The following is a 13073-nucleotide window of genomic DNA, read 5'->3' on the forward strand; positions in this document are numbered from 1 at the left end:
GTGTATCGGAGTTTACCATTTTCTTGCAGTATTTTCTGTTTATCTTCCCAGCTCTTTGTTGCGCACACACACACAGACACACCTACACACACGCAGACACACACATACATACACATACACACACAGTGATCAACGCTGCCCTTAAGGAAGTGGACCTATCTAACCCCCAGGCTTTTCCTTCACCCCTCCTTAGCGTGTGACTTACGTGAGGAGGCTTATGATCTGAATGTTACTTTGGTTGCCCTGGGTAATGGACCACCCTCTGTTTTTCTTGACTGTAAGCCACCTAACTATAGGGGTAGCACACATATCGGCTTTTCTCCCTATATCTGTTATGTTGTTCTTCTTTGTCCTCTTCAATCGAGATGTCGTGTTCAGATTTCTGTCTTTTTGCTTCGTTTTTATTTTCTTCGTTGTTCATCTATTTGTATTGTTGTTTGCTTTTTAGACTAAAAATCTTATTCCAATAATTCCCTTTCTAATAAATTTGGTTTTATCAAAATAAAGTCATAAAAATATATTTTTATTTCACTTTAAACACAAGATATACCCAGGAAATGTATACGAAACTATGTCAAAAAAATAACTACCTATGCTTTTTACCTAATTAGTTTATTTCTTAACATCTGACAGCGTGGTCCGACCCATAAAAAAATATTGCGCAATGCGGAACGCACCCACCCCCAATCAACTTATCGAAGGGTTGAAACGTTGAAACCTATCAATGCACAGTTGTCTTCTATGTTTTTTACTTTTTTGTACGTTCCCAGATATTCTGCATACACCGGCAACGTCCCAGAATATTTGACCTTACTCCTGTCTGCTAATTTGTCTATCGGTTATATATGTAGTAATTAAACAGTGATTAAAGCTTAATTATACAAGTTTTTGTTATATCCAATATGTTTTTGCTGTATATCTTGCATACAATATAAGATAACTACAAATTGTAGCTATATATTGTACATATATAGTTTGTAGCTTATTACACACTTTGTGAATATTTCACTAAAAACCCTTGTCTTCCGTACTTCCTTACAACAACTGTTTTACACCAGAGAGTAAAACAACTTGTGTTCACACCAACTTTTTTCGATATCAAAACCAACCAACCAACTTTGAGAATCTGGGTTAGATTATCTTAATATTTTGTAAAATTTGTCAGTGTGATCTCAAAAATGACGTAAATGCATAACAGTAAACCTCCTTGAAATTTGAAAATGTATCCAATCATATTATTATGTTAAATTTGAACGTTGCTGAAGGAAATTTTGATAATTTGTGAGGGGTGAAAGATATATATGTAGCCATTTTACAGCTAGGAGCACCAGTTTGAACAAATTTGAAACAGAAATTTTATCAAATGAAATCTAACGAAACAAGGTGAGATTCAATACTACATTAGTTAAAAAAATTTAAATAGACAAATTGTGTTCATTGTCTGTTGTTCTTAAATTGATTTCAGTTGGAGATTTTACTTTTACGTGACATTTTACTTTAACCAATAATTTAATTATTTGTTTGTTGTTTTGTTTTTGTTTTTGTTAGTTTCAACGTATCTAATTGACGTTTATACCAAAATTAAACAAAATTGATTTAGAATTTAGGTATTTTTCTTAAGGTCTTTCTGTTATCCGTCTATTCGTTTAACCGTCGCATCCTAAGTCCCGAAAGTAACGATTCATAGAAATTCTAGTGTAAAGTACGTGACCCTAGTGAATCCCGAATGATCCTAGAGAGGAATCTAAATACCTCTTGACAATGCTTATAATTTACTAGGTAAATAACCGCAATATTATGCAGTTAAAAATGTAAAACACTGAGATTTTTTACTTTTTCAAGTATTTTTGTGGTAATCCCAAAATTTAAACAAACACATCTGTAAGTAAAGAAAAGGTTTTCGTTGAATAGCGTAAGTGATGTATAAATATGGATAATTTGCGAACAAATACCAAAATTGTTAATTACCTTTATCTATTTCAACAGTTTAGTGAGCAGGTTCGGATCTGGGTAATTTATAATAACAATTAAACAAACGAATATAGTTATTAAGTGAAATTTTTATATTATTTTCTGGCTTTTAGTGATTTTCTGTATCACTTTTCCCTTTTTCTCGCTGTTAGATCATTTAACACATTCAAAATATCTTAGATCTTTTTTCCACTTTAGTTACGTTTTATCTTCGTCATTTTTTAAAATAAATTTCCTATTGGGATAAATGAATACCTCTTTCAAAACTAACTCATTTTAGTGTTCTTCTGTCCTTTTTTTTATTTCTTTATTATGATTCTAATAATCGTTTACTTACTTATCCGTGGCTTTACACAGCATATCCCGTTTGCCATTTATCACACCCCAATCGTCCTTTCTTTTTGTCATATACTTATATCTCCTTCAGTGAGGTCTCTTTTTTCCATTGCTGTTCTTATTTTTCCGTTATACTGTAATTTAATACGTGCTACTTTTCTCGCTCTATTTGGTTTCCATTTCCAAGTTCTTAGCGGTAGTCTTGTCTCTTCCATTCTACGCATATGTCCAGACCAGAGTAATTTTTGATTTTCTATTTCGTCATTTAGTATTTAGTTCACATTCATTAGTTCTCTAATTTGTTTATTATTCACTTCGTCCAATAATATTTATCTGCAGCTTCTTCTTTAGAACATAATTTCCATTACATTTATTCTGTTTTCCATTCTTTTCTTTGTCATCCACATTTCTGATATCGTCGCTCCTTATAATCCAAATATAATTGTGTTATTGTCTTTATTTTCGTTATTTTATTTATTATATCCGTTTCATGTGATCCTGTATTTGTTGAAGTTATCCCCAAGTATTTATATTCATTTGTTTACTTTAGTAAGTTGTTATTTACTTCCACGTTTTCTGCGGTGTTTTCAATGACCATTTGTTGCGTTTTATCATAGTTAATTTGCAAACCTCACGTTTCAAATTCTTTGTGTGACACATAATCACCTATAATTGAGGAGGTAAAATGCAAACAAGCTTAAGTCACAAATAAGTAATTTTTCAGGGAGGGCAAAAAACTTATATCTTTGCTCTGAAAAAAGATAATGAGTTTAAATCAATGTTATTCAATAGTATTGATTTCAAATATGAGATTCAAACACTTATTTAAGTTAGGGTAGCTTAAAATATAGTTTAAAAAATTGATTTTGTTTTGGCAATAAGACCTTTTGCACGAACTCAGTGGAAATAATTCGTTTTGCATGTAAAATTGTGGACATAAGATGATTTGCATGTAAATAAAGTAAAAAAGCAATAAATTAAAAGAACAATGGTTTTCTGAATGAACTTCTATTTTTGTAAAATAATAAGCCTTACCCAAGTGACAAACATTGTCATAATAGGTAGTAAATGCAACAAACAAACAGTTTTTTTTATTATGGAAGTCACAGCGCTCATCATCGAGACAGTCACTCATGACTTCCTGCTCCTCACCAGCAGCTGCTGTAGTGGGTTCATCAAAAATCAAACTTTTGTACCAACCAAGGCGTGGGTCAGAAAAACATTTTTTTCAAAAGTTTATAAACATCTTTGTCTTTTCTTTGGTTAACACATGAGGAAGTGGAAGTTCTTTCAGTCTCACTTGTCTAATTCTTTTTTCCCTTTCTTTCTCAAAGATATAAGAGACTCCTTTCCTTCATAGTTGTGGTTTTTCAAGCCTCTTATCAACACAACATTTTTGTAAGAGTTCACTTTTCCCTTTTTTCAGAGGTTTTCAATTTCTTCTTGTGTCCGGTAGCATATTTCAATGCTCTTTAGTTCACCAATTGATTAAATGTTCTTATAGTATTCACTTAGCTTCTAAGTATCAAGAAATGGCCAATCTTTTCCTAGTGCTCTTACGTTGCCTATACCACTGTAGATGTCATGGTATTCCTGTTACATTAAAATTATGGGTCTTTTTCGCAACTGCTTTCTTGCTCTTCCAAAAACACGGTTGGTGGGTAAAAATTATGTCCGCGTACAGCGAAATACAATAAAATTCTTTGGATTGATGTTTTGTGTTTCCAAAAAATTAATCAGTGTTCTCAGGGCAATATTGTTTTTATGTACTCGCTTCGGCGGTACATATACTAAAATTGGAACGATACAGAGAAAATTAGCATGGCCCCTGCGCAAGGATGACACGCAAAATCGTGAAGCGTTCCACATTTTTACCATTCAATATCCAGTCGTTACTGGCTACAGGCTCACAACAAATATATAATATCATTATAGATTTCTTGTCAGACACATGCATAGTTCTATAGAATTTGTACGCGAGAATGGAATTTTTCATGATCGTGTGGAAATTTAGATTTGTATCCTTTGTTTACTCAAAATGTTATACGTGGTCCAGTTTTGTTTGTCTACTAAGAATGTCTTGATGGGCCCCTAGACGAGAAGCAAGTGACCCTGTCAGTTTCCTTGTCGTATATTCTTCTATTAATTATCCGTTAGTTTTCTGTTAGGGATAGAGTTGTGTATTTGTCTGATTGGAGAATCTATTGCAACTGGCTGAATGACTAATGTCTATGCCATTAAAAAAAAATATTGTTTTTATTTTAAGAAAAACAACCTTAGTATAGAACACTCTAAAAATCAGCTTCTTTCAAATAGTTAAAGAGAGCGGATGATATTTCAACACTTCCTTTTCCTGCCTGCTTCTCTGTACAAGTGTAGAACATGTGGTTTTGAGATTTTAGATCAGTAATACAAAAGTAATAAAACCAAATTTTTTAAGAAATATTACCGCGTAATATTTCTTAATAATTCTCTTCCTGAATTGGACTTTTCAGTTGTAGCTGAATTTGTTGAAGATCAAAGCAAAGGCTAACAGGATGAGAAGCATCCATTTCCATGTACTCATAAAAAGCTTTTGCTCTTCTTGAATAAATCTGCTTTTTAACCATTAGATGCCCTTTTCAACAGACTGTGCTGGTACACTTAATTTGTTCTATGAGAAGGCAGCACGTACTGTAAGTATTGGAGACAGTTGGCTTAAAACCTGTGTTACTATTTTACTTAGTTTAGTAATACTTAACTCACTATTCAGATAAAATATTTTGGACTCCTATCCTCTGTAATGTGATTCAGTTCGTCGGAGCTTTCTTATGTACTCTCAATACTTTCCTTCAGATAGTTCTTATTTTTGGTAGAGTCACCTCCTCTTTTTTCTTCAACAGCAAACCCAAAATGCACTTTTTTGGCTGTTTTTATTGTAGTTTCTCCAATACCAATAACAGTGCAAAAAAGCTTTATATATACAGAAGTTTTAGCACCACAGATAGTTGGAAAAAAATATTGTATTGAGTACTTCCTCTAAGGTCCAAGTTTTTTTTTTGTTTTTGTTTACTAACCTAGGCTTATGTCTTTTGATTTGTGTTGTATGAATCGGACTGGCAATTATATTGTCTTGTCTTTTGGTGTCTGGAACTTTATAAAACACTTCTTTGAAAGCGTTGATGTAAATAGTCCTTATTTTTATGCACGTGAAATGTTTAATATTGTGCTTAAACGGTACAAAAACTAGGGCTCTTTTAGGAGCTACATATCTGGTTATTTGTTCACTTTTCTTTTTTCCTCCTGTAACTCTTTTCTTTTTAGTCCCTTCATTTTCTTTATCAACACTTACACTTCCATCTGTCACATCCATTATCCTTTAAATAATAAAGTAATTATTATTATTTTTTAAATACTTTAACAATAAACTCTCACATATCCTCAAATTTGTAAGACTCACTCGGTCAGCTGAGTGGCAGTTGCAGAGCTCTTATTAGTTGGTTGGAAATAAGCTGGTTAGCATGGACCAGTATAGTGAATAAGTTGTTTTGCATGTAAAGGTGGTTTTTAATATGCTTTTATCATTGGTAATAATGTTTCTTGCATGAATCCGATAAAATAAACCAGTTTGGCTACAACAGAACAATGCATTGTCACATATAACTCAACTTTGATTTTTATGTGACTTAAGGCTGTTTGCATGTTACCTCCTCAATTATTGGGGTATTTTTTGTTTCCCAAAGATCGATGAAAGGAAACCGTATATACGCATTTCTGACTATTGGTCGTCTTCAGTAAGGTGCAGCCAATAAAAAAACAGAAACTTGCTGCTTGTGATTACAGATTAATTCATTCACTTTGATTATCATGAAAAAGTTAAAATGCATAAAAATTAAACATAATACAATTTTAAACTGCACTAAATATCATTTTAATGAAATAAATATTTAATATGAATTTGACATCTCTCAAATGTCGTTTGACTGTAGTAATAAAAAAATTTGTATATATATATATATATATATATATATATATATACATATATATATATATATATATATATATATATATATATATATATATATATATACATCAAAATAATCTAGTGGACAAAAACAAAATGCGAGATTACAGAAAGATTTCAAAAAATTGTTTCAATTATTTTTAATAACAAGTTTTAAAAGTGTCCCAAATATAAAATAAACATTTTTTCTTAGAATTATCGCAATAGCTCTTAAAAAATTAAAAGAAAACTCCATAAGTCAAATAATGGTAACAAAAAAGAGATAAAAACCTATTTTGTTGCCCCTCAACTCCCAACAAAGTAGTCTTCAGGTTAAGTTAGTATAGTATTTGACCTCCACGGTTGTTGATTACTGTCCTATATCTGTAAGGCCCACTCATGATCAAATAACAGTTGCTGTCTTGTATTGAACGCAATATTTTGTTGTAAAAGGAGTCTGAGTAATATGTCCTATACATGTTTACATGTTTAATTGGCTTTAAATCTGGCGATTGTGCAGGTCATGGTAAAACCTTAATTTCATTTTCTTCAATCAATTAATGTTCCACAGCCCTGACAGTATGCGGACGCATCGTGCAATAATTGAAGTTGGGGACCAGATTGTTGTGCAAAGGGTACAATAGGTTCGAGAATAATATTGCGGTAGTCTATTGCATTTAGAAACCGTTCGAGACAAACGAAATTGGTTTTTGTACCAAGAGTAATGCCACCCCATACCATTATACTTCCATGTTGCTGTCTATGAATCTCCTGCACGGTGGTCAATCGTTCAGCATTCTCAGATCGTCTCCAAATTCTTGTCCGTCTTGTATCTGGTGCAAATCCAAATCGGCACTCATCTGCGAACAAAGTAGAGGTCCACTCACGTCTAACCCAGTTTGCGTGTTCTTGTGCCCACTGAAGTCGACAAGCGCGATTTCCGCTGGATAAAACAGGCACCCTCACAGGTCTTCGAGCATTTAACCTTACTTCATGCAGGGTATTCCCAATGGTTTGGCCTTTAACAAACACCTGATGGGTCCCTTGCCGCCTCATTTGTAATTGTGATGCAGTTACAGTGCGATCTGGTAAAGCCTACAACCTAATAAAACGGTCTTCAATCTGGTTGGTTCTCCTTATACGGACTATATGACGTTTACCAATATCACTAGTTTCTTGACACCATAACACCAAATGATTAATGACACTTCTGTCTGTGTGGAGGACATCAGCAACGTCTCTATGACTTCTGCCTGCTTAAAGCATCCCGATAGCACGCCACTGAGTTTCGCGACTTAAATGATGTCTCTCCATTACTGGCGATTGCAAAACTAAATATAAATCTACATAGGTATCGAAAATCAAGTACCAATTAAGAAATATTACTTTTTATCTTATAGACAAAAAAAGCTTATTGAAGTTTTGTTAAATTTTTTTAGCCATTCTTATCAGCATTACCTTAAGTTGATACAATAATCGACAAAACAACAGAAAAGATTAAAAACATAAATTTATTTTTGTATTTACAGCTAACATTGATTTAAAGCTATTAATATACGTGTCCCCTAGATTATTTTGATGTATGTATATCAAACAATAACGGCTTGGAATTAAAAACAGCTTACTTACTTACATACAACTTAGGCAGAATTACAACAAAGCTAAGTGATGTTAATGTTGACAGGAATTGCTGAATACTTTATCTCTTCTTGCTACAAATGGTTGGAGCATTTATTTGGCAACCTACACAAGGTTAATAGTTAACGATAGATTATATAATAATAAAATGGAGAAATAATACCAAAACTACTTCCTCACGAACGACCTTTAGCATTGCTAAATACACAGCAAACTAGTAGACTTGTATTGGATATTTTTTTATTAAAAATACTCTTAATCAAAAACACGCTTTAAGAAGAAAATGTAACATAATACAAGCTGCAAAAGAAAGTATATTGTAGTAGCTGGGAGTAGAAATATCTAGCTACGGAAACTTTAAAGAGGGTGTAAGAAAAGTAAAAAATAAGCAAGTAATTTTTATGGCTGCCTTATTTTGCTCGTTTTGGAAGAAACATAGCCAATTGACGTTTAAACAACCTATTGTATATAGCTCCTGATTTTGTTGGCCAAGCATAACGTATTAAAGTTAATGAGTTTATTCAGGCCCGAATCGCACCAGGACTTAACGTGGTAGTCAAACATCTTTTCGGCAATCCTGGTTCTCCTTTTATTTTTTTTTTCTTCTATATTTGGTTCTTTATACGTTGTTGTGAATAATGTGTTTGAAAATTATTATAGGCATTTATAATTTTTGTTATGAACGGCCTTGTATCAAACTGTCGTAATCTTCTGCTATAAAAACCGTGTAGTCAGGTACTTTAAGTATAAAAAATTCGGTCCTGTAAAATATTACTAATCAAACACTATTACAAATCCATTTTACGTTCAGCAAACACCTGTGATCCTTGACAAGATGACCAAAACCAAAAGTATTTCAATTCGGAAAATTTTGCGTCATTTTGAATATGCATAATTGAAAAAATTTACTAGAATCTGCGTCCATCGAGCGTGTTTCCTGTCTGCACGTACCTACTACCTAACAGTAACCATTACCTTCATCCACAGATCTTTTCATAACACCGTTCTTTGTTGGATTTTTTATTAATTCGTAATGATTATTTACGCGGACTCTGACGAAAATGTTTTGTTTAGGTATTGGAAGTGTTTGAACCAGCTGAAAATGATTAAAATCCGCCGCAAGAGTAATGGAAACGCGATAGTGAATAAACAGTTGAAGCAGAAAGTGGCGGCGACAGAATATAGTGACGAAAAGTTGGGGATTTGGAAGTTGCGCTGGAGAAACCGGAAAATTCATCCTGTGTGCGATTTAAGGTGAGTTTGAGTTTTAGATTTATATTATATGGAGAACTTATTATTAAAAATAGTATGGTATTAAAAATCAAAATTAAAAAAGATTAAAAAACAGCTTAACGGAATCTTCGGAATTATTTCGCAGAGGAAGGACTGCATGGAGCGGTCAAGGGGTGCGAAAAGATAATATAGAGAAAAAAATCAAAAGTTATAAAGAATTGCTAAATAAAAATGTTATACCAACAACCTGGAAACTTAATTACCTGATTATAAATCTAATAAAAGCATTGGTGACACAATACAACTTTGTTTTAGTCCTTATAACAAAGATAGATAGATAGATAGATAGATAGATAGATAGATAGATAGATAGATAGATAGATAGATAGATAGATAGAGAGATAGATAGATAGATAGATAGATAGATAGATAGATAGATAGATAGATAGATAGATAGATAGATAGATAGATAGATAGATATATAGACATTTATTGTTTTTAAAAAGTACAATTTTATAACAATGAGTTTAATAAGTGCAAATTATAACAACTAGTCTAGTATATAAGTATTAACAAATGTAACAAAAAGATAAGTGTTCTCACTAACTAAAATGGAGACCAGATTTAGTAAACATCAAATTAATAAATGAGACACTAAAGCTTATTCATTTAAAACAAAAGATCTGAGTTGTAAGATATTTCAAATATATCTTAAAATTGCTTTTAGAGACATTATAGTGACATCATTAAGACAACCAGTAAGGTCAGTACAATTGTTAAGGGGAGCTATATTAACTGGCTTCATTGAACTGTCAATGAGACATTCAAATAGTAAATGTTCAAGAGTTTCCAACTTGTTTGTAGTGCAAATAGTACAAATTTTAGATGGTCGAATATGATATGATATACCATTATAAGTAACTTTTAACACAGCAATTAGATGTTGTGCTATGGTGCAAATGTCTTTTATGGGAATTTGAAATTCTGGATATTGTTGTACTGTGGTATCTACGGACAAATGTTTGGTAAATAGTTGAGAATGTTGATAGTGAAAATTCTTGCATGTCTTCTTGATGAAGCATATCCATATTTATACTTTTTAACGTGCTTTTCTTATTTTTTAACAGCCAGTTAGAAATGTTAGCCTCCCATGAGAATTCATAATCTAGTATTTGAAACTATTGCTTAATCTGTGAGACCCAGTTGTATATGTTTATATTTACTGAATTATTTACAAGTAAATTGAAGCTGACGCAGAAAACAAATAAGAAGAAGTCTAAAATCATGCATTTCGGATAGCTTGATGAGCCAATTTAAAGAAATCTTGAAAATAGGGAAAGAAATTTTGACTGTTCATGTTTTCAACATAACAGCATAATCAGGTGTATTGATACAAAAATGTAAAATTAAAAAAAAACGGGTGTGGCAGTCCAGTGAGACTGCCGGTGGAAGTTACACTTCTATACACGCATTCGCCGTTACAAATTTATTTGGGAGTCATTCTGCACAATCATTACATATGTAATGCTATAGGTAAGACATAGCAGAAAGAGAAACATAATTAATAACAACTTACTAACAATTAATAAACAACTTTTGACCTGTAATAGGAGTATAGTAAATGAAGGATTAAATCAATATTTTGATGAAAATGTATATTTTTATTTTCATATATGTATGAAAGGAGTTGAATGCAAAAATTTTTTTACACATACTCTGCAGTAAAATTCATTGTTTATTTTGGTATTAATATAATAATACAATACAAATTAAAATGCAATATTCATAAGTATTTAAAAATGACAATAATGTAATAATATTAATAAAAAAGTCCTCCCCGACTGGGAATCGAACCCCGGTCTCCCGCATGACAGACAGGGATACTGAATACTATACTACCGAGGACACAACACAGAAGTATTTCAAAATTGACAGTTCTGGATCATACAGTGATTTATTGAGATTATTATTTTAAAATACAAAAGACTAATATAATTATGAACATTTAATAAATAATACAAAACATATCACATAAATAATAATATTAATAAATATTTTATTATATGTATATATATCTTTATATAATATATATATAATATTAAATTATATATACAAAAGGAACATTTTTATATTCGAGAGAGGAAGAGAGAGAAAATATATCTTCTGTCTCTCTCTTACTCATTATCTTACATATGTAATGGTTTCACAGATTCACTCCCATACAAATTTCCAACGTGGAGTGCGCGTATAGAAGTATAACTTCAAAAAAGTTATTTGTATTCTTTCTAATTGGTCAGCATATCTTATTTCCCAAACGGGAGACAGTTCATAACAAGGCTTTGAACTGACGAATCGAAAAGTTGCACACGGAATGTCTAAGAATTCATTTTGGTTTTAGCTATTAAACCTATTACATACCTATTACATTGCCAATTGCATGTTTTGCTCTTTCCTCTGTTGTACCTGTCATTATTTTAAAAAGTCATGTTGTGGTTATAGTAACTCCTAGGAATACAAATTTGTTGACAACTTCAATTGTTTCGTTCTTATATAGGAATTTAACACCCCTACTACCGATTTGACTGCTTTTGGCAAATGGAAGAAGTTTGGTTTCGTCAACATGCACAGTTAGCTGGCTTTGGTCACTGTATTTTTTTAGACTTAAATTTTATTATCTTAAATTTTTACCGAGTTTAACTTTCGAGTCAGAAAGAATGGCCATATCATCAGCATAGAGTATCATTATTATTTGATTTTTGCTATCAATGGAGATACCTTTTGACCCTTGACTGATAAAGAATTGCTCTATATCCACAATAAATAAACTAAGTAATAGTGGACAAAGGTTCTCTCTGTAAGACTCGTGTTGTGATATAAAATGGTCTTGTGCAGCGTTTGTAGGTTTGATAAACATTCTAGCGTTATCATATATGTATGTTTTCCAAAAAAGCTATTATTTTTGAACTCGCCTCAAAGCCAAATAGCTTTTTCCACAGCAAATGATGGATAGTGGAGTCAAAAGCCCGTTTATAATCTACAAATGCAGCGTACACATTACATTATCAATGCAACCCCTTGATTCCCTGAATCCTGACTGACACTCGGGAAGAACATTATTTTTTTCAACCCAATCTCTGAGTATATTTATCAAAATATTAGTAAATATTTTCTCAACACAGTTAAGTAGGGCAATAATACCTCTATAATTTTCTGGATCATCTCTGTCGCCCTTTTTAAATATGCTAAAAATGACTTCACTCCAGTTGTACGGGGTAATGGTCGATCTCAATATTGTATTAAATATGACCGTTAAATATAGTATCCAATTATTTGGAAAAATTTTGGGCAGTTCCAAGCGATTTACGATCGGGACATTTATTTAAAACTCTATATATTTCGTCACTGGTTATAATAGCATCAAAAATGGGATGTCTTGCATAAAAAATAGGCATTATGTTACAGTTTCGGGAGATATTATATTCGAATAAAATTGTTCCATACGTCGGCATCAAGAAAAGAAATATTGTGATTTTTCTGAAATTTCTTAATCATTTACCAAAATGTTTTTGAGTCCCTGCTGTTTACAATTTAAGAATATAAGTTATGAAGGTATACCTGTTTTTTCCTTTTAATTTCTTGTCTATGGGGTTTTTTTATATTAGAAAATTTTTGTTTTGTAGGGGTCGCAGAAGTTATTTGCTTTAGCAATTTTGATACTTTGTTTCATATTATTTTTAGCTGAGGTATATTTATGATCAAACCATGGGGTATTTGGGTATTTGCCTGATCCACGACAAAAAAAAAATTTCTTTGCAAAATTCTAATTGCGAAGCGGTTTTTTTAATTGGTGGTAGGTAATACATTATAGTATATTTCTTGTGCATCTAAATTTATTGAAAGAGATGCATGTCTT

At 31.9% G+C, this 13073-nt stretch overlaps 1 protein-coding gene and 1 non-coding gene across 5 annotated transcripts in view; both read left to right on the forward strand.

Moving 5' to 3' along the window:
- stac (C2 and C2B_Munc13-like domain-containing protein staccato) overlaps nucleotides 1-13073 on the forward strand; it is a 188754-nt gene that overhangs the window by 38482 nt on the left and 137199 nt on the right. For 3 of the 4 annotated variants that reach the window (XM_072537024.1, XM_072537026.1, XM_072537025.1), the window contains exon 3: nucleotides 9002-9181. In XM_072537024.1, coding sequence (XP_072393125.1) covers nucleotides 9002-9181 — 180 coding nt within the window. Of the gene's footprint in view, nucleotides 1-1255; nucleotides 1384-9001; nucleotides 9182-13073 lie in introns of those variants that run through there. The other variant, XM_072537027.1, reaches the window with a different exon arrangement.
- Nucleotides 4074-4180, forward strand: LOC140447079 (U6 spliceosomal RNA). The gene has a single exon (XR_011951577.1). It is a non-coding gene; the product is annotated as a U6 spliceosomal RNA (small nuclear RNA).

The sequence above is a fragment of the Diabrotica undecimpunctata genome, chromosome 7, assembly GCF_040954645.1.
Source record: "Diabrotica undecimpunctata isolate CICGRU chromosome 7, icDiaUnde3, whole genome shotgun sequence".
Lineage (NCBI taxonomy): Eukaryota > Metazoa > Arthropoda > Insecta > Coleoptera > Chrysomelidae > Diabrotica > Diabrotica undecimpunctata.